General features: G+C 50.7%; 12 protein-coding genes across 12 annotated transcripts; 5 read left to right on the top strand and 7 right to left on the bottom strand.

Annotated features, from left to right (window-relative positions):
* Nucleotides 1-225: 225 nt before the first annotated feature.
* N7474_002420 (ssDNA endodeoxyribonuclease RAD1) lies at nucleotides 226-3,482 on the bottom strand (the record flags this gene model as incomplete). The annotated part of the gene is made up of 8 exons (XM_057193835.1): nucleotides 226-1,131; nucleotides 1,182-2,265; nucleotides 2,315-2,791; nucleotides 2,841-2,892; nucleotides 2,941-3,011; nucleotides 3,059-3,146; nucleotides 3,206-3,383; nucleotides 3,435-3,482. 8 exons carry the CDS (start codon nucleotides 3,480-3,482, stop codon nucleotides 226-228), a joined length of 2,904 nt encoding a protein of 967 aa, XP_057055190.1.
* Nucleotides 3,483-3,930: 448 nt separating this feature from the next.
* N7474_002421 (uncharacterized protein) lies at nucleotides 3,931-5,342 on the bottom strand (the record flags this gene model as incomplete). Its single annotated transcript, XM_057193836.1, has 2 exons — nucleotides 3,931-5,289; nucleotides 5,340-5,342. The coding sequence occupies 2 exons, from the start codon at nucleotides 5,340-5,342 to the stop codon at nucleotides 3,931-3,933; spliced, it is 1,362 nt and encodes a 453-aa protein (XP_057055191.1).
* A 1,128-nt stretch (nucleotides 5,343-6,470) lies between these two features.
* Nucleotides 6,471-7,199, top strand: N7474_002422 (uncharacterized protein; the record flags this gene model as incomplete). The annotated part of the gene is made up of 2 exons (XM_057193837.1): nucleotides 6,471-6,949; nucleotides 7,007-7,199. 2 exons carry the CDS (start codon nucleotides 6,471-6,473, stop codon nucleotides 7,197-7,199), a joined length of 672 nt encoding a protein of 223 aa, XP_057055192.1.
* Nucleotides 7,200-9,008: 1,809 nt separating this feature from the next.
* Nucleotides 9,009-11,083, top strand: N7474_002423 (WASP family protein; the record flags this gene model as incomplete). Its single annotated transcript, XM_057193838.1, has 3 exons — nucleotides 9,009-9,218; nucleotides 9,293-10,994; nucleotides 11,052-11,083. The coding sequence occupies 3 exons, from the start codon at nucleotides 9,009-9,011 to the stop codon at nucleotides 11,081-11,083; spliced, it is 1,944 nt and encodes a 647-aa protein (XP_057055193.1).
* A 346-nt stretch (nucleotides 11,084-11,429) lies between these two features.
* N7474_002424 (CorA family magnesium transporter) lies at nucleotides 11,430-13,312 on the top strand (the record flags this gene model as incomplete). Its single annotated transcript, XM_057193839.1, has 3 exons — nucleotides 11,430-11,969; nucleotides 12,029-12,666; nucleotides 12,718-13,312. 3 exons carry the CDS (start codon nucleotides 11,430-11,432, stop codon nucleotides 13,310-13,312), a joined length of 1,773 nt encoding a protein of 590 aa, XP_057055194.1.
* A 276-nt stretch (nucleotides 13,313-13,588) lies between these two features.
* Nucleotides 13,589-15,199, bottom strand: N7474_002425 (glycoside hydrolase family 27 protein; the record flags this gene model as incomplete). The annotated part of the gene is made up of 4 exons (XM_057193840.1): nucleotides 13,589-14,226; nucleotides 14,297-14,666; nucleotides 14,729-15,052; nucleotides 15,107-15,199. 4 exons carry the CDS (start codon nucleotides 15,197-15,199, stop codon nucleotides 13,589-13,591), a joined length of 1,425 nt encoding a protein of 474 aa, XP_057055195.1.
* Nucleotides 15,200-15,485: 286 nt separating this feature from the next.
* trm44 (tRNA (uracil) methyltransferase) lies at nucleotides 15,486-17,375 on the bottom strand (the record flags this gene model as incomplete). Its single annotated transcript, XM_057193841.1, has 1 exon — nucleotides 15,486-17,375. One exon carries the CDS (start codon nucleotides 17,373-17,375, stop codon nucleotides 15,486-15,488), a length of 1,890 nt encoding a protein of 629 aa, XP_057055196.1.
* A 334-nt stretch (nucleotides 17,376-17,709) lies between these two features.
* N7474_002427 (aldehyde dehydrogenase family protein) lies at nucleotides 17,710-19,912 on the bottom strand (the record flags this gene model as incomplete). The annotated part of the gene is made up of 3 exons (XM_057193842.1): nucleotides 17,710-18,144; nucleotides 18,201-19,068; nucleotides 19,827-19,912. 3 exons carry the CDS (start codon nucleotides 19,910-19,912, stop codon nucleotides 17,710-17,712), a joined length of 1,389 nt encoding a protein of 462 aa, XP_057055197.1.
* Nucleotides 19,913-20,438: 526 nt separating this feature from the next.
* Nucleotides 20,439-20,628, top strand: N7474_002428 (uncharacterized protein; the record flags this gene model as incomplete). Its single annotated transcript, XM_057193843.1, is given in 2 exon segments — nucleotides 20,439-20,506; nucleotides 20,517-20,628. Coding segments are annotated over 2 exon segments (180 nt in total), but the record flags the coding sequence as incomplete, so codon positions are not given.
* Nucleotides 20,629-23,486: 2,858 nt separating this feature from the next.
* Nucleotides 23,487-23,888, top strand: N7474_002429 (uncharacterized protein; the record flags this gene model as incomplete). The annotated part of the gene is made up of 1 exon (XM_057193844.1): nucleotides 23,487-23,888. One exon carries the CDS (start codon nucleotides 23,487-23,489, stop codon nucleotides 23,886-23,888), a length of 402 nt encoding a protein of 133 aa, XP_057055199.1.
* Nucleotides 23,889-24,309: 421 nt separating this feature from the next.
* N7474_002430 (fungal specific transcription factor domain-containing protein) lies at nucleotides 24,310-25,857 on the bottom strand (the record flags this gene model as incomplete). Its single annotated transcript, XM_057193845.1, has 2 exons — nucleotides 24,310-25,107; nucleotides 25,171-25,857. 2 exons carry the CDS (start codon nucleotides 25,855-25,857, stop codon nucleotides 24,310-24,312), a joined length of 1,485 nt encoding a protein of 494 aa, XP_057055200.1.
* Nucleotides 25,858-26,860: 1,003 nt separating this feature from the next.
* On the bottom strand, nucleotides 26,861-27,935 carry N7474_002431 (uncharacterized protein; the record flags this gene model as incomplete). The annotated part of the gene is made up of 2 exons (XM_057193846.1): nucleotides 26,861-27,809; nucleotides 27,871-27,935. 2 exons carry the CDS (start codon nucleotides 27,933-27,935, stop codon nucleotides 26,861-26,863), a joined length of 1,014 nt encoding a protein of 337 aa, XP_057055201.1.
* Nucleotides 27,936-27,999: the final 64 nt, after the last annotated feature.

Genomic DNA, 27,999 nt, shown 5'->3' on the forward strand with positions numbered 1-27,999 from the left:
CCTTCAGGGGGACCCGATGGACCCCCTTGCGTGCTGGGGCTAGGCGTTGACTGGGCGTTGCTATTATTGTCAACCCGGCGGATCGTCAAATGTTTCACGGCCGTGCCAAGACAAGCGCGACTACAGGGACTACGTGGTATGCAAAATAAATATAAAAACACCTCCGTCTATTCCGATGGGCGTGGCTTTGTGGGACAGGTTCTCTCCATTATTTCCAATTAACTATCAGTCAAACACGCTCTTTCGAAAGAAGCCCACCATCTTGCGCGCGGCCTCCTTCCCAACCAATGGATCGAGCTGGTCGACGTCCATATTCGCAATATCGCTGATGTTCTCTGTCTCCAGTATCAGGCGCTCAAGGGATTGCGGCGTCACCCCCGGCACGGCACGCAGCATATCCTGCGGAAGGAGGTTAAAATTGCGATGCTCGATCCCGGCGACGGCCATCATATTATCGCCAGAGGCAGATAGGTCCATGTCAAGACCGATCTGCACCGCGCGCAGCGGGTCTGGTTCCGAAGCGTTCTTTTTGAGCTCGGCGAAGATCTCGGCGGTCTGGTAGGGTGAAGACGACCAGATTATTTTCAGCCGCGGAAACGCGAGCGTGAGGAGCACGAGCAGATGCTGCGCAGATTTCGGGTTCGAGGGGTTGGCCAACGCACTGCTACTGGAGGAGGTCGCTGCACCCGTCGAGGAAAAGCCGTAATCGGTCATGAAATTCGTGCCGGCTGAGACGGACGCAAAGGCGTCGAAAGTAAACGACTTGTTCTGGTCGAACTCGATTAGAAGTAGCGGATTCTTGTAATGCTGGAGCATTGTCTCGGCTTGGTTGTAGAGACGGCCGTTGCGCAGTGAGGTGATTAGGTCACGGATCGACTTGCGTTCCACGCAGATATCTGGCGTGAGAATGTAATCGCCCACCGTTAGCTGACAAGGAATCACAATCATGTTGTTCCCGTGCAATAAGGATGGGAGCGCGCTTCGAAACTCCCGCACATCTACTACGGCCCGAGGAGGAGACGCTGTTGCGGCGAGTCGTCCTCCGCCGGCAATACGGGTGTTGACCGTTCGAAGGAACTGTTCCTGTGGATCTTCGGCGCTCTTGTCGTGCGTCAGGGTAACAGCCATATTCTGGCGATCTGGTCAGTAAATGGTTTTCAAGGCTGGAAGAGAGAACTTACGCCTTTTTCCTTGATGAGTTTCGTAAAAGAGTCTTTTTCCCGCCGCACGGCGCTCAGGTACCGTTGTTCCTCGACCGAGCCACCATAATACATGAAGTATACCTTCACATTCCGACCCAGATGAGAGCTGCGGTAGACCTCCACCCGCCGGATGAAAGCTGGGTCGGGCTCATACATGATGATGTATCGCGGCCGGACTTCTTCGAGGATATGCTCATCCATGTCGCCGTCATACGGGTGAATCATGATCAGATCGTTCATATCGTACAATTCGTAGAAGTCGTCCATGCCCTGGAGCTCATCAAGAACCACTTCTTCTTTTTGCATCTCCTCCACTTCGGTCGGTTGAAGCTCCTCGAGTAGGTTAGCGACCTGGCCCGGTTGCTCAACTTCGGTCTGAACACTAGCATTTGGCACGCGTCCAGCAGCCGAGGAGACTGTTCCCCCGCCACGAACTCGGCGGCGTTTATTTGGAGGAGGTCTTCCTTGCTGCTGTTGGGGAGTCGATGATTCCTGACTTTTTCCGTCTTCGCTCGTGGCCGACAGGTTTCTGTTGACGTTTGAAAGCGATCTCTTCCAGTTGAGATAGTCTCGGAGGCGCCGCCGCATGAGCACTTCTGCAGAGGGGTTATCATCGCTCGAATCATCGTCTTCTCTGCTTTCCAATCCACGGGCAAGCCGCGCATGCATAGTGCCAATGTACTCTCGAAGCTGGCGTCCAGTGCGTTGGTCGTTGCACATAATTAGTATTGTACCATTCGACTCGGCCAGATTTGTCGGGTGAAGATAAGCATCATGCTCGATCTCTCCCAAAACTTCTGCTAGAACATTCCATTTTGGAAGCTCCTCAAGCACGGGGTCCAATTCAGAGGAGAAATTGATGGATGATGACGGGCGAGCAAGGTCCTTGCCAATTTTCCCTTGATAAACTCGAGACTTGGCTGTCTGAAAAAGCACATGCGCGGCATCAAGGAAGAGCCAGGGGGAGTAGTTGTGCTTGTTGGATCCAGAGGGCGGAGAGTGGGCAGCCACAATGGTGTCGAGGTACTTCACAAAAGACACCGCGTCATATGTAAGTAGAGCACTGCCATCTTGTTAGAAAAATGATGCCAAATAGCACTGCTTGCACGTACTGAAGAATCGCTCGAAGGTCGCCCAGGTCGCTAACAATTTGCCTGGTCCTGAAACTCACCCGATGCCAGATCGGGTCCAGTTGGCGTCGAATGGAAACGTCAAAGTTCCGGTGCAAGGCACTGTCCAGTGTCCATTCTTCCATGTCCAGACCCGTGTTGGACTTTCGCAATTCGCTGACACTAATTTCGACGCATTCAAGAACGGCATTCTGTATTTCCCTCATTTTGTCGCTCATCGGGACTTCCAACTCAATCACTTCTGCCTTGCGATGTCCCTCTAGGGATTCGGCCACTGCGACATGGAACCGGGGCCATAATGATGCCTTGCGCAAGAACAAGTTGCGTAACATATTGGCCAGTGGAGCGAACCCAGTGGTAAATGGTTCAGGGGAGTCTGAGAAGGCCTTAAAAAAGCCACGCTTGTTCGTTTGACGGTAAATCCGAACGATGAACGCCTCAAGCGAGGTTGCCACCACCCTAGCATAGAATTAGGTTATGCCACATTCGAGATTTGGATTGATCTTACTTATCGGCGTGCAGTACGACCATTCCTGTCACCTTCTCAGGATCCAAGAGTTCTAAAAATGTGTTAGCGAGAGTTTATAGGATTTTGAACCTTTACATACTTGATAACAGGTCAACCACCAATATTCTGGATGTCACACTCAGAATACCGCCTTGGGCGTAGATCCGTTCACTGGGTACTATCAGCGCGGTTGCAAACCAACCCATCTTAAAACCCACCGCATCGGCACCGTAGCTTTCTCTGTATTGATGACCTTCAGTCCCCTAGCAAGGGGAGCTTTGCTGGTAGCATAATGTTCCGCCAGAGCTTTACCCCACATCAGCGTCCGCCCCGATGCCCGAGTGTGGGTGTTTCCACAGACATACCCTCTCCGATCCATTCATTCTCCCGATCATCCGCGCCCACCACCAAGACCAGGTTGTTGCCAACCGCATCGTAAAAATGAAGAAGGTTGGTGATCAAGTGCAAAAGCCCCAGGCCGCGGGCGAGCACGACAAGCTCATCCTCTTGGCGTAGTTCGGTGAAGATGTCCTGCTGATATTGCTGGGCCCACTGTCAGCACCAGCAGTGTTTTGAATGTCTAAGAGGACTTACCAGGGGCAGCGACAACTTCACCGGCACATTGCTGCGTTCGGGTGGCATGAGGAGCCCTGATTGACGCGTGAGAGAAAGGCACGGAGTTGCTCGCGAGGAAGAGGGCGCGTGGTCACGTGATGGGCTATGATGCAATGGAGAAGTATAAGAAGAGAAGAGTAGAAATCATATTTAACTATAGATCAAATAGATAACTAATACTAAATACGAGACCATCCAGCCAGTCTGAGAATCAACTTTCGAGCGTTCCCAAATTGACCATGTTTACCAGGGGGTCGGTCTATCGTGGATGATGAGCTTACAAGTGCTACATGATAAAAACAGATTTTCTATACCGGCGCAAAAAGAAAGGGGGTTAAGTAATGTTCACATCGATGGATACCGTTTATAAAGAATGAAAATCGTAAGAATGAGTACCAGATTCCAGGCACTGCATGCCTTGATTCGACCTTCAAGCTGATACTTGAGTTTAAATCATAATGGAACACAAGAATATTCAGTAAGAGTTGAATACTCGAGTACTGCCAGGGGCTCCACAAACCTGGTCGTCCTTTACTAGCAATGGCGCTTTCCACTCCTTCAATCTTCTCTCATCCCAAAGAGCGTAACTCCATTCCCAGTCCGTCTCAGACTCTCGATCGAAATTCATGGAATCCTCAAGAATGTCTTCCTCATGGTGAGGCAGCAGCCATGCTTTCTTCCAACCCACAGTAGGCTGTTCAAGAGGCGACAAAGTAGACCAGAGCTGTTCGAAATTTTGGGACTCGTGCCGATCCGCTGGATCGATAAAAGGGAACTTATGATCCCACGAGAGCCCGATCCTGAGTCCAATGAATGGCCCTGGCCAGAAGCCCCTGGTATTTAAGCAAACGATATTACGTCGAGACAGCCGATCCATATGTAGAACGCGATATAGAAATTCAGGCCCTAGTCCCGCCAATCCCTCGAAATGTTGGTGGAAGTGAGCAAGGTCACGTTCGCTCTCAATTTCACAACCTGAAGGTGGCCGTTGTTCTATAGGAATAATATCCCAGAAGAACTCGCACGGTGTACTCTTGCTGAGTTGCCGTAAGTCGTCTGCAATTTCCTTGGAAATAGCCTTGATCTTGGCAATGAGATAACTGAACACGCTGCCCATTTCTTCGTGTTCCCAAGGGGGCATTGTGCCATAGAATAATTGATATGCCTTCTCGTGGATAAACCAAGCACCGTGTGCTCTTTTAAGGTCTCGCAATTCATCTGTTTCCCCTAATTGCCAGACTTTCCTATGCCCGCATGAATCACAACTTTCGTATCCGATACAATAGACTGGGTCCCCGAAGATGTTTTTCAGAATTTGGAATCGACACATCGCCCTTAGGAAACGACGCTTTTCAGAAAGCGACAAGTGTAAAGGCAGGCACTTGTTTTCCCATTGAATAGGCTGAATCCACGGGGGCCTCGGTGCGTTGATTGAGTAGTCCTCGAGGAAAAAGCACAGCATTTTGTGAAAATGGAGCAGATTTATAATTTCCTCTAGGCCATTAGGCTCATCTAGTCGATTCGACGAGGATTGGCTGAGCTCATGAATCTCATTTCTGCGGCGCCAGTTATCCAGCAAGGATATTACATTTTCCATCTGGAGGCTAAAATGCACGCCTTTAGACCGCACAGCAGTGAGCGCTTCTGCCAGGTCGAGAAGTCCACTATATTGCCGTTTTACAAGACATTCAAGTAGTTCGTGTCTCACCGCAAGGTATGCCTGGTGGTATCCGGGTGATGCAAGCACGAGGGATTTGAGGGTATCGCCGTCCGGCACTCGGAATAAAATGAGAATCTTGAGCTCGATGGGAAGACCCTCAAGAGCCGGTTCAGCCTGGACGAAGTTTTAGCTTAATATTATTCGAACTGGTGCTTCGGTCTCACCATGGTTCATGAAGCTACAGCCGACTGCTGTGTGGAGGGGGAAATGGGGGGTTGACGAAGGAGAGAGGTTAATCCTCGCGAGGCTTGAAGCGTCTGGTCACCCCTTACATAAGGGTTTCAACAATCTAAACTTGAAACTCGTCAATGCTAGCCGTGTGATGAAAAAGCCGCGCGGGTGCAAACAGGATACGATCATCCAATCAATGCGGCGGTAACTGACGGCGCTGGGGGCGGTGTTCTTAGGCGATCGGGGGGGACGCACCCAGTTATAACTTACACTACCCGCCTACGGTGGGCCATAGCGGTCAATCGGGTTGCAAGTACTTTTGTCACCCCACTGTACATACCTCCATAGCGCCCAGGAAATGCAGCAAGCGGGCAGCGTCAACATCGCCAGCCCGCCGGACTCGCTCAAAAGCTCCTTTAACAGAGGATTAACAGGTTCAGAGCATCTAAGGGGTTTCGGGGCGTTCAGGGGCAATCAGAGCGCTAAAGTATATTTTAATACGTATATATCACCTAAAATTAGTTCATATTTTCAATGGCGCTTACAGGCATCCTTGCCTACCTAACTGAAACTCACCTTCAGGTTAGAGTATCTTTAGCCGCAGACTTTGCATTCTGCTGCCTTCTTTTAGATTGCTACCGAGTTCTCAAACCCTCCATATTTAGGATATCCTAACAACAGCCCGGCGCTAATTAAGTTTCATCTTGGTCTTCTTGTGTGGGTAAGCAAAGTGTTAACATCTAGACCGTCTTCATCGAGGCGATACAACGGTCACAGGAGTATCTGTCTAGATACTGCCGCACAAGATGCATGTAGACCACTTGTCCCTTGAAACGATCCAGTGCTCTCTTCTTCCCACTCAACAACCACCACAACATCTTACCAGCATCAAACACCAGACTTCAACAGGGCGTCTCGCTCAAAAGTTCATGCAGTAGTCGTTTCATTTTTGCAGCTAATAGAAGGCCGCAGTCCACGACAGCTCATGAGAGGCCTATATATTATCCTCTATAGTCCTTATATGTCCTTGTAGCTCAAACTTGTGTGAACCTTCTATTCCTTCGGCTCCAGACATCCTATTCTTCTATATACTATTTCTACAGAGTACTTTTCTTGCCCCAACAATGTCCTCACGTCAAACCTATTCGTCCTCTGCGCCCAAGTATGAAACCCGGCGGCCCGGGCGTATTTACGCATCACCTCCACGAGAGCCATATCATGGCCGGCAGTTTGTGAATGCCGCGGCCCAGGAACAGTATTGGAATACCCGGGGCTCGACAGAAGTTTGGGATCCGTCTAAACCATTGAACTCCGTAGCTGTCCGCCCAGACACTTATGGCCTAGCCCATTCCTATCACGAGTCTAGATTGGAACACGAATACAGCGATCCTTACAAGAAACGTCCAAAACCGTACACGGCCCGCACAAAAGCCGACTATGATGCCTATAAACGCCCCTCAGATGGCCACGGTGGCATAGCAGAGGATGTACGCCGTTACAAGGACACCCCAGTAGGGAGAAAAACCTCCCCCCACGACTATCATCGTGACAGCCTTATAAAGGGGAAGAATCTTGCAAGGGAGGGCCGTGATATGGCAAACATGTGAGAGAAAATACTCCCCAGAGATCATCAACAGCCAAAATTAACTTGACTTTACAGAGCCGCGCAATCTCGCACCGGCTTTGATCACAAGTACCCTCAGGCATACGAGAGTCGTGAAGCAATTAGAAGGCACATTACTCAAGCAAATAGCCAGAGAAGATCCGCTGCAAACTTCAGAGACGATGGTGCTTATCTAGGTCAGAAGTTAGACACCTGGGGAAAACAAATGGAACGTCGAGGCAGACGTTAAACATGAAGGACCTATCAAAAGGTCCTGGTGGGAAGGTCCATGGCATGGTAAGGTTAATATTCATGGGGTACTTTTTTTGTCAACGTGCTTAGTGCCACTATCGTTGTATTTTCATATGTTCGGAATTTGTTGCGTCATGTATCACTGTTCTTATACTGATGTTGATATTCGTGTTCTCCTTTTCAATTAATATCGTCAGTATGATTGTTCGCTAATTAGATCAGTTCTCTTATGTTGATTTTGTATATTTATATAAATTTACCATCAGCATAGTCTTCCAAGATATTTGGCTACTATAGCTTAATTCAAACGAGGCTAGCCTCTCTTCTTGGTTAGTTACCACCTACAAATTTAAACAAAACCAGTTACATAGTCAATGCTCTATATCTCTAGTTTAAGTATAAACACGATAACATAATAAGAGGATGAGTCGAAGATAACAGGCAGTATTAAAAAGAGTACGGATTACTCTGCGTCCTAAGCAGTAAATAATAGAGAAAAAGCAAGAAAAGGTTTTAATACAAGAATAGGCATCTGTCAGGAGGTCAAGAGATGCTTGTACATAAAGGAAAGAAAGGCTAGTTATCCATTTATATAGGTAAAGGGCGCGAGGATTACCTGCTTCCATCTAAACTAGTAGAGTTGCCGTGCTTGTTACGAGGGAGAGGGCGGGCGGGTAAGAGTGAGTGTGTAGTCAGATTGGGCAGGTGCGAGTGCTGACGGGCTGTGCCGAAGTGGACATTTTCGACCTTCTTTGACGCCACCTCAGCACAAATGCAAATTGTTCTAGGGGTTGTATTTACGCGCCTAGATATACTATGGAAAATAGAAAGATTCAAATGAGGTAATTCTAGAAATTTCACTTCTAGCATCGCTATTACCTCTAATGTTCAAAGTGAGCTCTATAAGATTATACCTAGATGAGTTGAGAGTGGCGACGACTCCCGCCGCTTTTTAACCGTAGCTTGAGGGTATAAACCTATAACTACGGAGAGCCTAAAGATTTTAAGGCTTTAGAAGCCTTTTGCTATGATTATGTCGCGGTAAGTTGGGTCTCTGTTGGTCGAGATGCTAAGCTAGTATTGTATAGTACGGGGCCTTTGATTCATAGCGTCTCAATCATCATAGGACAAAATGAGCCGTTCCCAGTCAACGTCACGCCAAGAAGTGAAGATCATGCAAATCTAATTATCGAGGAGGCCACGAAAGCTGGTGTACTGGATGATTCCAAGAATGAGAACTGAACAGAAATGTTGTGTATAGAATGTGTTTATAGACTGTGAACGGGATGACGTCGGCAGAAAGCGGCTGTTCCGTGGTCAACGCTCCAGGCAGAATGATAGAAAAGTACTTTGAAGACACCGGTGCCTAACACCTATTCCTATATATTCATGAAGAGCTGACGAACTATTTTGTCTTGCGTTTTAAATCGATTCTTGCATGGTACTTTTAAGATACCACGTGCCCCATAGAGTTCCACGCCACGCCTAAGTCACTGTCTCGTACCGCATCCCCCACCGCTTCGCCCCCAGGCCAACTAGTTCATCCTCTCCGCAAGGCACTCCAATTCCTCTCTTCACCCACCACCTTTCACCCTCCCACCACATCTTCCCCCACAAAGCTCCACTCACCGTCGGAGCGAAGCCCGGACTGCCGTTTTCCTGTCAGCCGGTGTGCCAAGGGCGTTTCCCCATCCTTCGTCCGAGCGCTGCCGCCCGTCTGCAATGCGCCCTCTATCAACCTAGCACCCTCCAGACGCCCATTTCCACCTCTCCTTTCCTCTACGCCTGGTTCTCCTGTTGATTCGCCATGCCGTCCATCCTCACCGATGCTGACAAGGAAACCGTCAAGCGAAATGTCCCCAAACCAGCCAACAAGATCCTCGCTGTAGCTGTCGCGCGACTCTATGTCGCTTACCCGGATAACCAACGATGGACATACACTGGAATCCAAGGGGCGGCGGTACTCTGCAATGATCTCGTGGGACGGACATTTTGGCTGAAGGTGGTCGATATCTCGGTAAGTGGTGGCCTCTTCTACTTGGCGAGAGATAAGCACCGAGCCCGCTGACATGATTGATGATCTTGACGTAGCCCGCCGCAAGGGGAGTGATTTGGGATCAGGAGATCTTTGATAACTTCTCTTACAATCAAGACCGTACATTCTTTCACACGTTCGAGCTCGAACAATGCCCCGCTGGCCTGTCTTTCGCCGACGAGAAGGAGGCGAAGACCTTCATCAAGAAGGTGCATGACCGCGAAGATAAAGCGAGCAAAGAGACCAAACACACCCCGTTTGCCTCCTCTCGGGGGCAGGGTCCGGCGCCTGTTCCCAACGGGAAAGTCGGCCGATCCCTGTTCGGCAGCTTGCTGCATCGCGGACACGGACATTCGACTGCGAGCACCGCACCCCCCGCCCCTGCCGCGCCAGCACCGTCAATACAAGTCGCTCCTCCGCCACCAAGCCTGCCTCCGGCTGCCCCAGCGGCCAAGGGTGACCTGCCATTTGACACGAGCGATCCAGAGTGGGCTGGACTACTAGACGAACTCAAGCAGATGGGGATCACAGAAGACCAAATTGCGGAGAATTCAGACTTTATCAAAGCATGGATCGATCAGAAGCAGAGTGCAGCGGCCGAACCATCAGCCACTGGCAGGGCACCACCACCGCCTCCCCCAGCTGCTCCAAAAGCAAATGCCATCAGCCCTCAACCCACAGGAGCCAGCACTTCAAGCCGGCGTGGCCCTCCACCGCCGCCCCCGTCACGGAAAGCCCGTACTGAGGCGCCAGAGGAGCCGGCCTCCCCGCCTCCACCTCCTCGGGAACCATCCCCCCCAGCTCGCAGATTCAACGCACCTCCTCCTTTTGCAGATGCTGGCAAGTTTGTTGAAGCTCCGGGCCCCGCTCTTCCAAAACGTTTGCGAGCCAATTCTGGAGCCAATGGTCCTCCACCGCCACCACGGCCGCCGAAGTCCCCTGTGGATGATAGCGCACCCCGATTCGGAGTCCCACCACCTTTTACGGGTGATCGTAAGGTTTCAGCACCACCAGCGCCCCCCAGCCGCAGCCCAGCTCCTCCGGGTCCTCCTCCTCCACCACCGCGCGCTCCAGCTCCGGCTCCGGCATCACACCCACCCCAATTGCCTCCCAAGATTCCCACAGGCACTCCATCTGGACCTCCGCCGCCTCCACCTGCTCGAGGTCCTGCTTCGCCGCCTCTGCCGCCTCCGCCGCCCCCAGCACCGGCTGCGCGACCTGTACCTCCTCCGCCCGCCTTCCCGGCTGCGCCTCCCCCTTCTGCACCAGCTGCTGCTCCTCCTTCAGCACCGCCCCCTCCACCCAGAGGACCTGCAGCACCTCCACCACCACCCCCAGGAGGCGCTGCTATTCCTCCACCGCCGCCGCCACCTGGACGCAGCGGACCTGCAGCACCTCCTCCCCCCCCTCCTCCTGCCCCGGGTGCTGGGGCTGTGCCTCCACCTCCTCCGCCGCCTGGTGGAAGTGGTGCCCCTCCGCCACCGCCCCCAGCTGGCGGAGCAGCTCCGCCTTTACCGAAGTCCAGTGGTGGACGGGACGATCTTCTGGCCTCTATCAGAGCATCTGGAGGCTCCGGCGGTGGTGGATTGCGTAAGGTCAAAGCCTCCGAGAAGAAAGACCGGAGCGCTGCTATGGTACCAGGAGGTGCTGCGGAGTCAGCTGGAGCAGCGTCCAGCACTCCAAGCGGTCCACAAGGTGGCCTGGCTGGTGCGCTGCAGGATGCCCTGAAACAGAGAAAGCAGAGGGTTAGCGGAAGCGGTATGTATTTTCTTTTGCGTTTTGCTTTATGGTCAAGTTGCTGACTGCTTGTTATAGATGATGAGAAGGACGACGATGATGATTGGTAAAGCTGTGCGAGAATCATGTTCAAGATACCTCTTGTCTTGTTGTGCAGGCGGTGCTTCGTGATCCAGCGTTTTGCCCAAAAGTTCGTAGACGACAGGGGCGTCGGATCGTTTTCAGTATATAGTTTCCAATGGTAGAAGTTGGATGGACATTTCTTTTTCTATTCTTCATCAGTAGAAACCCAGTCTAGAAGTAGTAACGATAAAATGTCGTTCATTTTGCAACTATAGTTGTTGATCCGGATCAACAATCATCCGGCAGAAAAAGCGCTCAGCGGCAACTAAGATCAGTCATTGCTTGTTTGGTTTGCCAGACAAGCTGCGGACCGCCTGGATTCCAGAGACAGCCATGCTGTCCTCGCCGAGACCATCGGTGCCTTCCGCGTCGCTTCTGCGGTTTCTCCGATCGCAATCTGGTTTCTCGGCCTCGTCAACATGCGCCCGTCCTGCGAAGTCGCGGCTCTCCGATGATCCAGTGCTTGCGGCGTGGCCATCTCGGAAATCCTCTAGCTGGGCAGGTCTCACCATTTCGCAAAGTCGCTTGTCGTCGAATTCATTGAATCGCACAAGCTGGCGACCAATTTCTGCCGGTACACTGCCGTTGCGCGCTCCGGGCCAATCTCTGCTCCCCCGACACGCCTCCACCAAAACCCGCCCCCTACTGCGAAGACTGTGGGATCTCAGGCGAGATAAGACTGCTGAGCACAAGAACACTCGCAGTCCGGGACCGCCGTTTGTGGAGGATGGGACAGATGGAATCTTCAATGTCGGTCGCTCTCTCGCGGCGAAGGCTTCGAATGAGATGCGGATTCGGTGCACGGAGTTTGATATCAATGGGAATGTGACGCTCATAAATGGAGAGTTCCGGAAGTTAGAGCTAATTGCCAAGGTTGGTATTGGACGGTCGCTGTTTGGAAGCTAGATGCTAACGAAATCTACCTTGACCAGTACGGCCTCCTCCCCCGTGATCTCCGCAAAATCGACTCGTCGACTCTGCCACATATCCTGGTCCGACCAAGCGCTATTCTAATCAACCTTCTACATCTCCGGGTATTGATCAAGGCGGACCGGGTGCTTGTTTTCGACGCCTATGGCTCAACGGACTCTTATATGCAGTCTCTGTTCATCTACGATTTGGAAGGGAAACTGCGCCAGAAACAACCCCAAGGCGCACAGCCCGGCGCGGCTCTGCCGTACGAGCTCCGTGCACTGGAAGCAGTTTTGGTCAGCGTCACCAGCGGTTTAGAAGAAGAATTCAATGGCGTGAGAGAGCCTGTCGTGCGTGTCCTTCGAGCTCTGGAGGAGGACATTGACCGCGACAAGCTGCGGCAACTGTTGATCTACTCTAAGAAACTGGGCACGTTCGAGCAGAAAGCGAGGCTGGTTCGTGACGCCATTGATGACTTGCTCGAGGCGGATGATGATCTGGCATCGATGTACCTCAGCGAACGCGCACTTGGAAAAGAACGAAGTGAGGACGACCATCAGGAAGTCGAGATGTTGCTGGAATCGTATCACAAGGTGTGCGATGAAATCGTCCAGTCTAGCGGTAACCTGGTGACTGGTATCCGCAACACGGAAGAAGTGTAAGTCATTTCATGCCATCAGGCCGGGGCGAATTCTAATAGCTGCCACAGTGTGAAGGCAATTCTCGACGCCAACCGCAACTCCCTAATGCTGCTTGACCTCAAATTCAGCATTGGGACTCTGGGACTCGCTACCGGAACTTTATTCTCTGCCCTTTACGGCATGAACTTGAAGAACTTCATCGAAGAGTCTGACTTCGGCTTCGGCGGCGTCTCTGTCGGCTGCTTCGCCCTCACCGCCATCGTATGCGTTTACGGACTGGCGAAGCTACGCAAGCTCCAGCGTGTGCGAATGTGGGGGGAGTCCGGTTCGGGGGGCGCTGCATTGACTCCCCTCAGCCGCACAAACTGGCGTGCTGACTCGGTCGAACCGGTTTGGGGCGGTCTTCCGGGTGAAGGCCGCTCGGAGCGCATGAGGCGGCTGAGAGAGAATGCGGTGGCCATGGCTGCCTCGCGGAGGGCTTCGGCAACAGCCGCAGCTACGGCGGCTGCCGCTGCAAAGAGGACGCAGGGCGCAGGCGCTCAGGACCAGTACCATGCTGACGGCAGGTCATCTCGAAGGAAAACGGACGACGCTGGTCGCGAGCGACATGCGGATCCTAGCCCAGCGCCTGCATCTGCGGTGGAGGGAGGAGTGGCCTCATAATGGAGAGAAAGTGAAGGGCATATGGACTGTCTCCTTCAATGATATCTACTCACGCATTCCACAACTATAACCTTTATATTTCGCGTGGCGTTCAATCTTGGGTCTCTGACGAATAGAAATGGTGCCGGACAAGATTTCTATACAATTTCGCAGCACAGCATCTCTCCCCTTTACCCCTGGGATTATCATGTATACTACCCTCCAACTCTTGCTTCACTACTCACTTCATAGTCCGATTATCATGTTGATATATACACCATTGCCAATTAGACTTTATCACAGCTCATCGTTTGTCTTCACTTCCCTCAACCGCAACATGGCCACACCATACGGTTGCACATGAGCCTTGACCGTGCCCCTAGCCTTCACCATTCCAACCTTCTCCCCCATCAACGCCTTGGTCGCCGGCAACGGCACCTGCGAGTAAACCTTACTCGCACCCCCAAGCTTGGCCATATCAATGGGCCTCGATGCCTTACTTCCACCCCGAATAATCCCCTCCGCGGTGCCGTTACTCATCCGTCCGGCCCACAGATCATACACCTCCCACGCACTTTGCACCTGGCTCGCCGTGCCCTCGGCCCCATCCTCCCAGAAGATATCCGTAAGCGTGGCATTCATGTCTCTCGGCATGGGACTACTGTTCAGCAGGATAACCACTTGGTCACCGCCGCTCAGCGGACCGCTGAACATCTGGATCTCGCCGCCGTTGACGTAGTACCGCCAGACCCGAACAGCGCTCGATTTCTGTGGATCCTGTGAGACGGCAAGCACGGCAGTGTTCTGTAAGATCGAGAGCGTGGCAGGGTCAATCTGGCTCATGATGTTTGTCATGAGCAGAGGAGATTTCAGCGCTGCCCAGAGACTGAAGTGGGAGATTGCTTGGTTGTCGGTTAGACCGCCGTTTCCGACCACTGTCATATGCATTAGTTGGTGATTCAGTTATATTTTAGGGCTTAAAGCCCCAGGAGTACCAATGCCTACCAAGCATGTCGAGATCATTCCATGCGCCGGAGTACGCCTTGGATTGGTAATAAACAGCCTTGTTGAGCACGTTCATAATCGAACAGTGATACCCAGTCATCTTGCAGTCGAGGCCCTCAAGCTCGGAGCAAGGGCAATTGACATCCTCGCGGTCCCAGACGTTTGTCAGGTCGCCGCTCGTGCGCCACGAGTTGGCGATCGTGGTAGCAAAGTTCCAGGGCCCGTCGATGCCCCAGTTGCACAACGAGTAGAGAATTGATCTACCTGTGGCATTGAGTGCCTTGCCCATGACATTGTAGCGGTCAAAGGAGAGCTTAGGTGTTCCCTCCTCGCCTTGGTTGTAGCAGTTGTCGTATTTGAGGTAGTCAACCTGCCACAGCATCCTGCATTAGAAAGGGCCAAGAAGGAAGAGAATGAGTGCAAGCGACATACCCCCCAGCTCGCCCATACAGCAGCATCCTTCTCTTCATGCCCCAGCGATCCTGAGTAGTGCGCGCAGGTCATAGTTCCTGCGCTGGAGTAGATGCCGATCTTAAGTCCCATGGCGTGAATCTTGTCCGCGACATCGGCGATGCCATTCGGAAATTTCTGTGGGTCGGGCACAAGGTATCCCGTTGCGTTGCGGCCTGCAGACCAGCAGTCATCTAGAACGACGTACTCGTAGCCTAGATCCTTGAAGCCGAGCGAGACGATGTGTTCAGCTGCTTCAAGGATGACGGTCTCGTTCATGCTGCAGGCGAAGGAGTTCCATGTATTCTAGGAGGAATTAGTCCAAGCTCTTAATTAGGTATTTGTCAATGAATAACTTACCCAGCCCATCTGCGGCGTAATAGCCAGTCCATTGTCGAGGGCGCTTGCGAGACCGAGGATAGCCCCGGCCGCGAGCAGTGATGAGGTCCGCATTGTCAAAAACAACTCGAATTGCACTTGGTCGACTAAACAGGGATTGAGGTGCTCTACGCCACTTTATAAACCCCCGTGGGGACGAAGCGGGGTACATGAAGCCATTTTGCCGGGCCTTGGATGTTGTTTGTTGACGCGGCGGAATGTCGGATATTCACAGTTGTCGATCTCTTCCACTTTAACCGAGTTGACATTGAATTCCCCGACAATTGTGCCGAAATAACCCAATACTGTGGCTGTCCACAATATAACCGACCGGATTCGAATGGTGGCTTTTCTTTTAATTTCAATAATGCGGTTGATTCCCCTTTCCTTGACCCTTGTGCAGACCATTGGCGCGCTCAGCCCAGATTCGAGCGGCGGCATCGATACCACTATCTTTAGCGCATTCCCGCTCAACAACCTCTCTAATCTTCTGTAAGACTGTCTCTTCATCACGTTTGCTGTCCGCAGTCGTTTCGGAAGACTTCCCAGTCGACTTATTATTCCACTCCTTCGTAACCCGCTGTCGTCCTCCAATAACGCCCATATTCCTTGTGCTGGGGATACGCAACATAGTCTTTTCAACTTCGTACCCAATCTCCTCAGCCACATGCATGGTCTTTGCAGTAAGCGAGTGGTACTGCGAACTGAGCATTGCAAGATCAGTCTGCTCTTTGTCCTTGACGGCTCGAAGCGCCTTCAGATCTCCAGAGGAAGGTTGTGGATTCTGCTCTACATACTCTTCCGCCGCGTCGTCTTCTCCAGCGAGTGTATTGTTTTTGCTTTCCTTTGATGGCTTCTGTTTCTTCCCTTGCGGTGGAGGGTAGCGAAACCTTGCCCCAGATAGTGCGTGCGAGCAGCATGGAATAGACAGAAATGGTAGTGGTGATTCAGGACAGGCGTGGGCAGCCATAAGTGGAGTCCATATGGTGAGTTCGTCGGCATGGTTGGAGATGATGAAGGTATCTTTGGCGAAATCTCCGCTGTGGATCGTCGCGCCGACGTCTTGATCGGCCACTGCACCTAAAAAAGGTTTGGGGATATAGATCGCCTCTTTCAATCGCTCCTGCACCCAATCCGGAAAGATCTTCCAGGTTTTGCGACGACGGGCGTCAAATCCCCAGCCTGTATATCCCTCCATAAGCAACACGTACACAAGCACACCGTTGCCACATGCCACGTCCACAAACCCGGGGAAAGAAGAAGAATTGTTCTGGGTCTGACCGCTTTCCACTGCAGGAGCGACACCATACATGCCCCTCCAAAGTTCGATAAGAAATGACGTGATTAGCAGATCCTCAAAGACATGCTTGCTTGGTTCTGTGTTCTCAACCCAGCGCTCACACAAGTCCGATGCGTACATGGTTTTGAGGCGTGAGTATGTGTTCTGGACGATATGCCGCGGAATGATATTATCCCTAGTCGGGTTATGGTTGCTTCCATCAACGGCCGCGGCAGACCCGGCGTGTTTCGCAAGGCGGATATTCGTACTGAGTAGAATGTGTAATGTACGTTCCAAGCGGGTTGGTATGTCATCGCTGAATGGCAAAAAATGAACAGACATTGTTCCCGTTCCTGGGCCATTGTCGAGGTCTGGTTGAAAGTCATATAGGAAGGCAACAGCTCGGAGTTTTGGGTGGTAGAACGGTATATCCTGCTCGGATGTAATGTGGGGAAGGTACATGACAAGGAATCGTTTGCGCTGTGAGTTCTCATCGGAAGGGACCACAGAAGAGGTTGTTGATTGGTAGAAGTGGCAGGTTTGTTCCAATGGTCGGTCAATTTCGGGTTTGCGAGGGATGAGTTTTCTAATGATACTCCTTGTCAAACGAAACCCTCCGATCTTGATTGCCAGTGCTGGCACGGCTCCTTCTTGATTTGTTGATTCGATCTTGCACCCTGAAGCGGTGAGTGCTTGCTCTTTTTGCTGTGGTGTTTGGAGCAGCCCTTGGCTATCAAAAAGGATATCTGCTCGAAATAGGAAAGAAGAGCTCATGTTTGGGTTGGCAATGAGATAGATTGACATTTGACGCACCCTCTCTGGCGAGAAGGATAATCCATCCTCCCGGAGGTCTCTCGAGGTGAGCCAACCCTCGCTGTCAATGTCCAAAACCGATGAAGAAGGCTCGACCGTTTCTCTGAGTGGCTTTCCTGAGAGCTTGTCGGCATCTCGTACGGCCTTCGGTTTTGTCATGTTGGTCCGTCCGCTCACAGGCCAAGCCGTGGAATGTCAGGAAATGTTGTTGACTTGAGCTCCCTCAAATGCATGGAGCAGGCTGCAAAGGTTGATGTTCCGGGAGGGCAGTGCATCCGACCGGAGATATGGTTTTCTCATCCCCAATAACCTCCTAGGTCGGTTCTGTTCGAACGGTTCTGGCACCCGCGGGCAGGAATAATTGTGTCACATGATCCCCAAGTATATTTTCTCTCTTTTCTGCTTTTTCTCTCTTGATCCACTGTCTGCTATAAAGTGTTTTCTTTCCTCTTTGCTGCATATCGCACATTTAAATTCAGATGTTCTACTCAATCTAGAACACATCCTTGAGTGCCCTCCAACCAGGCAGGGAACCTAGTCCCAAAGGCTGCTTGACGACCTTCGGCTGCGCCCACGATCTCAGGGTCTCGATGCAGTGTTCTCGGCCAAATCCTGTGCTCTTGGTTCCTCCAAATGGTTGACCCAACTCGTTTCTATAGTAGTTGTTGATAAAAACCATACCAACATCAACTTTTCGGGAGACCCGAAGACATGTCTCGTGGTCTTTACTGAAGATAGCGCATGTCAATCCATATTCCGACTCGTTGACGATGGAAACTGCCTCTTCTTCCGTATCAAATGGCGTCACAGTTGCCACCGGACCGAAGATCTCGTCCTTGACCAGAACGTGGCCTCGTGAGACATCCGTGATCAGCGTCGGGGGAACAAAGTACCCATTCCTGCAGTTGGGATCGGCTGGAAGCTCTGACTGAGAGCGATGTGGACCTGTGAGCTGTCTTGGGCAAGTTTAATGTATCCCTCGACACGTTCTTTCTGCTCCTTGGAAACCACCGGCCCGACATGCGCTGAGGGATCCATGCCATTGCCGCACTTCACTTTCCTCACTGCGGCAGCAAGGCGCGAGCAAAACTCATCGTAGGCTCTGCGCTGAACAAGGAATCGCGAGGAAGCCGTGCATGCTTCTCCTTTGTTCAAAAATGCACCTTCCAGCGCCATGGGCACGACTTTGTCGAGATCGACATCGTCAAAGACGACGAAGGCGTTTTTGCCTCCGGGCTCAAGAACTAAGGGCTTAATGCCTTTGCCTGCTGCCTCTGCTACCTTGGCACCCGCAGGCGAGCTCCCTGTAAAGGAGACCATCTTGACAAGAGGGTGGTTGATACGGGCCTGAGGTACGGCAGTGCCCAGACCTGGTACGACCTGCACGACATCTTTGGGCAGGACTTCGGAGATGATATCGACAATACGCATCAATGTCAGAGGTGCCTGCTCTGCTGGCTTCAAGACAAGGGTATTCCCAGCAGTCAGAGCCGGCGCCGTTTTGCCGCCGGTGTGGATCGGCGGCCAGTTGAAGGGAACGATGCCCGCACAAACGCCGAGCGGCTCGTAGTATACGGACGCGCAGGTGGGTCCTTGATCATAGTGCTCGCCGGGTAGTTTGTCGACTAGACTGGCGAAGTATTTAAAGACGCCGATAAGGAAGGTCACGTCAAATTGGAGTGCGTCGATGCAGGGTTTGCCGTTCTCCAGGCATAGAATCTCGGCAAGTTCCTCCTTGTGAGAGCTCAGAGCGTCGGCACATGCGAAGAGCAGCGTACTTCGCTCCGTAGGGCTGCGCCAGCGCCAGTCACTTTCAAAGGCAGCTTGTGCAGCTTGCACTGCTCCATGGGCACTGGCCTCGTTGCCGGCTTGAACGGTGGTAATTATTTGACCGGTTGCGGGGTTATAGACTGGGTACTGCAGCGATAGGTCAGAAACTAGACCATCGAGTAGTCAAGAGAGAGGGAAATTTCGGGGACATCCTGGATAATCGCAGATGTGAATTTGAGAGAAAGAGATAACGCTGGACCCAGGGAGAGGGGCATTGCACCCTAAATGTGCCGCATCGCAGATCAATGATTCAGTCCCAACATGCCTTAACTAATGCAGGCTCCAGAGTAGTAAGTGGGTTTAGCGCCAATTAGCATCGTTAGCATCTCACAAGCCGCCAATGAGTACCCAATGAAGCTCTCTCTCATCTTCTCTGCGTCTATCACGTGGACAGAACCAGGATTCAACTGACAAAGAGCAAAGAACAGCTTAGCCGAGGAGACCTCGAAACATGCCATAGGTTGACTATAAGCCGCGTTATAGATACTCAATCTTGAGGCTATATGCCGCTTTCTGATCTAGGCGCATTGCATTAGGAAGGGGTGGTAGCGAACAAAACATGGACTTAGCGAATCAATAGTTCGGATCAGTTTCTATCAAATCTCCCCCACCATTCTTAGACTAGTATTTCCCCTTGTATATAAGACGTTGTAATATAATGATTAGTATATAGACTACTATTGGTCTAGCTTTCGATCTTTTGCTAACATGATAACTGAAGATTATTAGAAATATAATAAGCAAGGAAATGAGATGTGATATCGGATTTTAAAACTAGACATTCCTCTGAGGCATTTGAATAGACAATAGTCGCGCTCGCTACCATTCTTATACTGAGACTCCCCCTCAAGGAGCAGAAGAGTCATTGTGTGGGTGGCAGGGAGGACATCCGTACATGGGCGGGAAATACATCCAGGCAGTCCGCGAGATTTCAACTCCACTCACGAAGCCTACGATCATCAGTAATGTACCGGCGCAGAAAGCCTCACCTCCTTCAAACCGTTCAATGCCGGCGCGTAAGAGGTATTTTGGAATGACTATAGGCACTGACTCTCCTGAGTCTATTCACTAGGAGAAAAACTTTACATGAAAACAGCAGGCCAGACCAAGGGACTTCTCTGTGCAGGTGAGCTCAACGTGTTCACTCAAACTATGGACTTATGCGACTTGGAAAGTTAGTTCCCACATTATTATTAGCGAACATGGTAGCTAGTCAACCAATTTTAAGCCCCATATTAACCTACGATGAAAAGAACAAAAAAGAGGGTGTCAAGAATATTTGCTTTTACATGAATTTATAGCGTCGGTTGACGTAGACTAGATTATCTGTCTCCGACAGGCCATGAAGCATCGCCTCGATGGTTTTAATAACTGGCGGACGACGAACTCAAGGCCAAGCTCAAGCAGGTCGTTGACATGGCCGTCTTCTCTCAACTACTAGAGATGGATGATGACGAAGAGTGAGTCCAGTTCGTCGGCACTCTATGGGTTTATTGACACAGACCCAAACACCGTGGAGGACATGAACGAAGCACTGTCAAGTCCCAATATTCTATGCAGACCAATCAGTCCTCCTAGTTAGCGCAAAATGCAAGCAATTAAAGCTCTCCATGAAGATGTGATGTACCGCTAATTTGATGATCTTTACTAATTTCAGTTCAAAAAGAAACTTACTACAATTAGTTTCTCTCGGTGATTTCCTCATGAAATCTGCGAGCGCTACGGGTTTCGACAAAGTTCGAAAATGTTATAAAAAGACTCAAAAAGATGGTACAATGTGAAGCGACAATGGTTCTGCCTATGATGGCTTTGAAGTTTTCTGACCCGTTGAGGACGAAATCGGCACTTTGAATAAAAATCTTTATTTCACTCCCAGAGCAATTAATTCCTCCTACAAGAGCAATGTAGCATACAAAATCAAGAGTAAACCGTCATGAATTCAGATTCAAGGAAAATTTTGAACCATGGAGTAGCAACACAATCTTTTCATACAGACAGCCCAGGCTGCAGAAAGCGGGGAAACCACCCCGAAAATCCTTTGTGCAACTCGTTCTACACAGATGGTCAGTGATAGTAGCTAACATTGTGATAAGTCCGTGCATGAAATTTTTTTCACCCTACGAGAAAGGGCTGCATGGGAATCTCTGGATGTCTTTCTCTGCGCAGCTAAAGTTGGATCTTCTTTAAGGCCAGAGATCACAGAAAATTCTATTCAAAAAAGTCATCGAAGATACGTTAGTTAGTAGAAAGCAAGTGGGACTTCGCTTCCCAGCTCGTATTGGGCGTTCATAGTTATACGAACAGAGCAACAGTGAGGCTGCGATCTACTGGCGGGCCGGGTGCAGCATGTGCAAGGATGGTAGTGATCGACCATCGGTCTCGTTTACTCTGTCTAGGCTTGGCGAAGTAGTGAACGATAGCGAGGCCCATTGGATGCTATAAAGTAGGTCTTCGTATTCAAGTGATGATGGTCTTGGCGTCAGCCCAAGAGTTGAAATCGAGCACCGTGTGATTTAGTGTGTTGGGAAATCGTTTATAAACAGGACGTTCTCTTTCCTCCAGCATGAGCTTCTCCTGTTGTACTGGCTTTCCCTGATCTATCTATTTCCCTCATTTGGAAGAGCTCTTAATTCACAGGTAAACTCTACTCATACAACAATATGAAGCTCGCCGCCATTGTCCTTTTATTCTCCTCCCTCGTCGTCGGAGCCCTTGCCGATCCTCTCCCGGTCCAAAAGGCCACGCAGTTGCCTGAGCTCACTCCTTTTGGACATGAGGACGAATTCAATGTGTTGGCTGAACAGGGTTTATTCTGCCCGCGTAAATTTCCATGGCTCTGTGATGGTCACTGCTGTCGGCATAATATTTGTTGCAAGAAGCAGTGCTGCCGACCGGGAGCGGATTTCTGCAGCAAAGGCTTATGCTACAAATATACTTAAGGTTGCCTAGGTACGTTATTTGCGCATCATATTTCTTGTTTACCTAGGATACATTGTTAACAGCAGCGCAGCCAGAGAGGTTGTTCAAACATGAGCGATCTGCGGAATATCTTCGGGAAGATGATGAACTTTGGTCGATTCGATCTTTTATCCAACACGTTATTCGCCCTGTGAAATCAGATGCGGATGGTATTTGATAGTTTTAACTTTTACAATACTTTTCGAATTCAGTTCTACCTCCTAGCACCTGTTTCCGGCGCTCAGAGTACCATGTTTTCATGCCCTATTCATCAGGCACCAATTCCTAGCTCTCCACTTTCATTTAGTACGGGCAAACAGCTACGCGTACGAACACGAGGTCCGCCCCCATACACCCTGGTGCCTGGATGTAGTTGTATGCGAGCGGCTCCACCACGGATGCCATCCGATTCGTCTACGGTATGTACCAATTAAATCAACAACGCACGGCCCCCAGCTCACCTTTCCTCCCCGAAGTTCTGCTGTGCAACCCCAGTCACGTCCAGGTTGTATATCTTGCGCGCCTTCAACGAATACTGTTCATGCCCTGCAATGCTTCGTTCGCCCTTTGCTGGACATACCGGCGTGCCTCGACCGTGAGATGGTCCGGAGCCCGCTCTCCTTGGCGCGCTCCAAGTGGAAGACCAAGCGTTATCTTGGCGTCTGCACATAACCATCAGCTGAGATACGGGTTCAACAGGTATCGCCTCAAAACCTTATGCAACAAGCGAACCTATAAATGATGCAAGATCTTGGTTTCTTCAAGCGGCAGGCCAGATCCCTGCCTGAATACTCGTCCGCAGCAGCACGTAGAGGCGTCTGCCCATCAGTAGGGGGCGAGATACAGAGAAGTGAAAAACGAGCCTCATCGTCTTAATGTCTTCTGACAGGCCAACGCGATACCGTATAGCATAGTGTTTGAAGGATCCAATGAGAGAGTGATTATTGTGTTCGATTCTAATTTCCCGGGGGTCTGTGCTATGTATCGGTGAAATCCCAGGCTTTGTTTAGTCTGGATTAGCGCCACTTTGGCTTGTAGGAGGAGTGGCTGTTGTGCCCTATGCCCCCCAACCTTTGGAGCGAAGCAATTCCGAGGTCAGCTGCCATACGAATCGTCGCTTGTCTAGGGAGGGATACTAAGCCACAACTGAAGCGAGAATACAATTATCAGTTGGGTGCTCTCCCACTTCAGTCAAGGTATTCCCGCTGACATTTCTCTTCTAAGGAACAATAATATCTGAAGCTCACTTCAAACCCCCAAAAAAAGAGCGCCCAATGGACTCTGATGACAATCGGAAGGATAACATCGGCCACAATCGGCCCCACAGAACCCCAGAACGGTCGTTCACAACGTCAACGACCTACGAAACTAGCACTTCAAGCACGTTCACTAGGGGTTCCCGCATCGGCGCATCAATCGGATCGTCCCAACCCACCACATGGTCTAGTTGGATTTCCACATCATGACATAGGATCAAGTATCATGTACGGCGGGACTAGCGGCATTGGCACTACATACGGCGGCGGTCTCTGGTCAGACTCCATGCGCCGCGGCGGGTTCCGTCCGGGTCTTGAGCACACCGCACCATCGCGCTCTACTCATTCTAAGGCGTTCGAAGATTTGAGGAGGGACGCGGAGAAATCAGATCGGCAATTCAAGATATTTGTAGCAGCATTCGTTGCGTTGTGTTTCGGGCTTTTCGTATGGGGCATGCTCGCTACGAGCGAGGATGAAACTGAGGGTGGGAACACGAGCGGGAAAATGAAGACTAACAACAGCAGCAGAGGTTGGACCCTCTGGATTCCCTTAGGCCCGCTTTGGATTGGCTACGGGTCGGAAGGTTTTCAGTGGAGCTTTCAGCTGAGCTTTCAGTTCTCTTTTTAGGTTTTGTTGCTGGTTTACATCAAATGTCGTCTCCTGATGGTCAGCCCATCCGGTGTTATTGCGAATGCGATGACTGCTTCAAAGGGCTTCGTCTAGGCTTCTTTGGGTTTAAAAGCCATTCACCTTCATAAAGGTCAAGAGGAACAGCAAGGTTCTGTTCCTGTGCCTCTTCGAGTTAGCAACTTCGACACGGACCACGGAAAATTCTACACATTTACTGTGGTCCTTCAATCTCTCGCCCGGGGGGGGGGGGGGGGGTTAAGAGGGACATGGGTGGTTTCGCGGTGAACACTATTCCACGACGTATACGGAACACCCTATCCGATATCTTTTGCCAGTTCCTCGAGATTGGACTATTATTAGAGCTTAGAACGTTCAATCCACACAGGTCTCTCAGTCTTGTGTGGCTACCGAAGCCTTCTTAGTACAGCACCACACAAGGGTGGTCTCTCTGGAGAAAGACCTCCCAGTTTAATTTATTTTCATAGCCGTGCTTCCAAACCAAATCCAGAACCTGATGGGCACCAGCTATGTTTCCCATGCTGATGTTACTCTCTAGGAGACTGATTCGATAATCTATTTGAAGCCGCTGTGTCTTTCTCGTTGCAGTCACTCCCGCTATGAACAGCGGCAGCAACAATTGTCCATTCACAGGGGATCCAGGTGGTATATGAGAAATGGCGGTGAGGATATTTTGTACAAAGCATTGCTGGTTGGCTTGATAACTGGATGGCCAGCCCATCACTTGATGTAAGCGGATTATCGCGGTCCACCGGAGGGCTTCGGCTGCTTTGATGCTGTCACGAATGAGTTGGGGGCTCGAGTGGTCGACTTGCGTTGGCGCAACCCACTCATTCAGAGATTTCTGAATATTTCGGGCCTTCATCGAAAGAAACGCATCAGCTGGTCTGACTATGTCTTTAGTCGCTTTCTCTGAAACAAGCTGGTTAATGGACTCCAGCGCCTGGTATAAATCTCTTGCTACACCGAATAAAGGATGGATGTTATGAGACTCTCCGGCACAAGTCGGCGATAGAAATTTGTCTCGCGCCATAGGAACCTTGTTGCAAGTAATTCTTGTTTTACAACATATCAAGTCGTAAAGGTCAATAGCGGACTGCAATGGCGGGGGCTCAAAAGCCGCCTGCATGTGCGAATCAACCAAAGCCTTTGCGCCGTAAAGGTGAAGAATCCATTTCGAAGATTTTCCGTGGCAAATCTATACTTGTTTATTAGCCGAGCAAGAGCCTTTGGATTGAAAGGAACAGGCAGAAACACCTACCCCGAAGAGACATAGCAAAAGAGATGCGACCAGGGTGTGAGCCATTTTCTTTTCCGATTGCACATCTAGTTTCAGAAAATGCAACGACAAGCTATGTTGGCGAAGCAACGTGTCTTCAAATCTGGGATATGCCTTGCACAAATGGCAAGCAGACAAAGCCAGCAGGGCGTGTCGAACTGACTTGACCTCCATCGCAAGCGGAAGAACATCCCTTAGAAAAGGATTTTCATCGTCGTTGACAACAACCAATGCTCGAGAGACATGTTGTACATAATGAAGCAACAAATGTTGCTCGGTGGGGTCGAAAGTTGTCATCTTTGCCTGGGATATGTGGATTGTTTCACACAATGAGAGACTGTTTATGGTCGATTGCTCTTCCACCGTACGGCGGACGGCACGAGTTTGTGATTCAAGTGCGCTACTTTCGCTCAAGTCTCCACGCCGGGTAATTCCAACCAAGCTACCCTCGGGTAGCTGGGCGACCTGGCTGAGATATTCACTCACGTTGAAGTCGTGGTTGTTCTTGACTCTTTGATTCAGCGACATGACAGAATCCGCTTCAGGAATATGTGCGTCGCCTGGCTCTAGCGACTCCCGAACCCGAAGAACAGGACTGATGGCTCGCGGGACTAGCTCATTTCTCGGTCGGCAGTTGGGAAGCCCCAGTCGTTGACATTCCTGGCACATTGGAAGTTCTTCGTCACACTTCTTCCGACTATGCAAGAGATTTTGATGAGTCAATATTCTTTTATGCAAGTCATTAAAATTGCATATTACCGTTCTAAACAGTTCATACAGCCATTACGGGAACGTTGATGGCTTGCCCTGCGCCGGAACCTCTTGTTATTCGCGTTCGGCTTAGCAGCCCCAGCAGGGGTTCGCTGCCATTTGGACCCATATGAACAGGCTAAAGAAAGCCCTTCAACGCGTATAAAATCAGTACGTTTCTAACACTGTTGGAGAGCTACTCACGCTCGCAGCGACGACAGGGCTGGCCCTGGTTACATGCCGCCTTGATTGATGCACATGTGTAACAGGCTGTCCGTTGACGAGGCATGTTCTTGACCCGGACGACAATTTATCGTGAGTAGCCTGGGGTTGCTGAATCTCTTCTTGTGTCAACTGCAAAGATGTCGGACATGATCTGGCAATGAGAGGGGGCCCGGGTAAGGTCCGATAGCGCATTCTCCGCATGTAGATAACCGGACCAGGGTAGTCAATCCCGCAGTGCCAATCACCGTCTGGGGTTATCTTTTGCCCAGCTCTATGAAATAAGAATTCAAGAAATAGCTCCTTACATCGGTCTCGAAATCTTCCTTTTTCATCCCGTGTCATGTTCAAGCACCCAGAAGCCATCACAGGCCTTTATTACGTATGGTTAGCCGTCAACTGTCAAATGTCCGTCTGAAAGCTGAAAATACTTTCGCCAACCGGTCCTAGCTTCGAAGGTTAAGCTGTCCAGAAATCCGGACCTTCTCCCTTTCTCGAATGATCACGAGTAAATCCGCCCCCGGTAAGAAAAACTCTACTCGGCAAATGAAGTAAAAAGTATAATATAATGAATGGATTTAACTACATTGTGTGCTTAATAAACCTTTGCCTCTGACCCTTCAAAGTCTTGCTACGCCTAGCTTGGACTTTGAGACGTACCCTCGCAATGGATAAATGATTATCCAACACGCTATTGAGCCTAGTATGGCCTCACACCGGCAAGTTTCAATAACCGATCACTCATATGGGGGAGCTCAAGAGGCGCTTCGCGATCTCGCGGATCTCGGGTTCCATCAGGGAGCATGGCCCAATTCTTGCGAATGACGACGTTGTCATGAGGCCAGTGGGTGGTACCTCCATACTTGTTGAATATCTGCCTCTTGCGTTCGAGGGTCTCGGGGGTCGCAAACTTTGCAGGAGAGTAGGCAGCGTAAATCACAGTGCGGATGGTATTACTGGCCTCACTTGGCTCAGCACCATAGTGAATGGTACGACTGTCCCATACAATAAGATCGCCAATGTCTGCGCAGACCTTGTGGGAGTGGATGCCCTTCTTCTTGAACCAGTCGAGCTTAGTCTGGTCAAACCAATAAAGGTCTTTGGGAGCCCATGTAGACGACTCTGTTTCGGTATCAAAGTACTCATCAACAAAGTGATGGGAACCAGGATATACCACGAGTCCTCCATCATCTGGGCCCGCCGCGGAGAGGTTGATGATTCCTTGGATGCAATGCATACCGCGCCGCAAAGGGCTTTGGTCCACATGTTCCCACGCACCCTTCCGCGGAACATCCTTGCGGTTTGGGAAAGTGATGTTCAGACTGTCAAAGCTGACGAGGAGTTCATCAGTCCCCCAGATTTTGGCGAAGGCGTCAACAACCCCTGGCTCCATGCGAGCATCCCACATGAACTTCTCATGCGCGACCGCATAGGCACTGAAAGTGTTGATTGTGCTCTGGACGGGAAGGTTCTTCGCCACCCAGGTCTCAGGGTCCTCGTAGTCCAGCTCGCTATTCTCGAATGACTTCAACCATTGACGGGCCCTTTGTTGGTAGCCGACGCCCGTTTCCCGTGGGATTGCACCTTTGATCACTGCAAACCCATTTTCGCGAAGCTCCGCGCGCCAGTCACCAGGTGGAGCATCGGCGCTGTCAATTCAAGTAAATTAGTGAATTTGCAGAGATGAGAATAAGACCCTAGATGACATACAGGGCATTTCGAGGCTCCAGCAAAAGCTTAACTGGGGAGATGGTCTTTGTCGCAGTAGTAGCCATGGTGAATTTTTGTGGAACTGAATTCTGTGAAGGTCGTTCTGAAATATGATCCTAGTGTATTTAT

The sequence above is a fragment of the Penicillium riverlandense genome, assembly GCF_028828495.1.
Source record: "Penicillium riverlandense strain IBT 135883 chromosome Unknown utg000002l_segment0_segment0, whole genome shotgun sequence".
Lineage (NCBI taxonomy): Eukaryota > Fungi > Ascomycota > Eurotiomycetes > Eurotiales > Aspergillaceae > Penicillium > Penicillium riverlandense.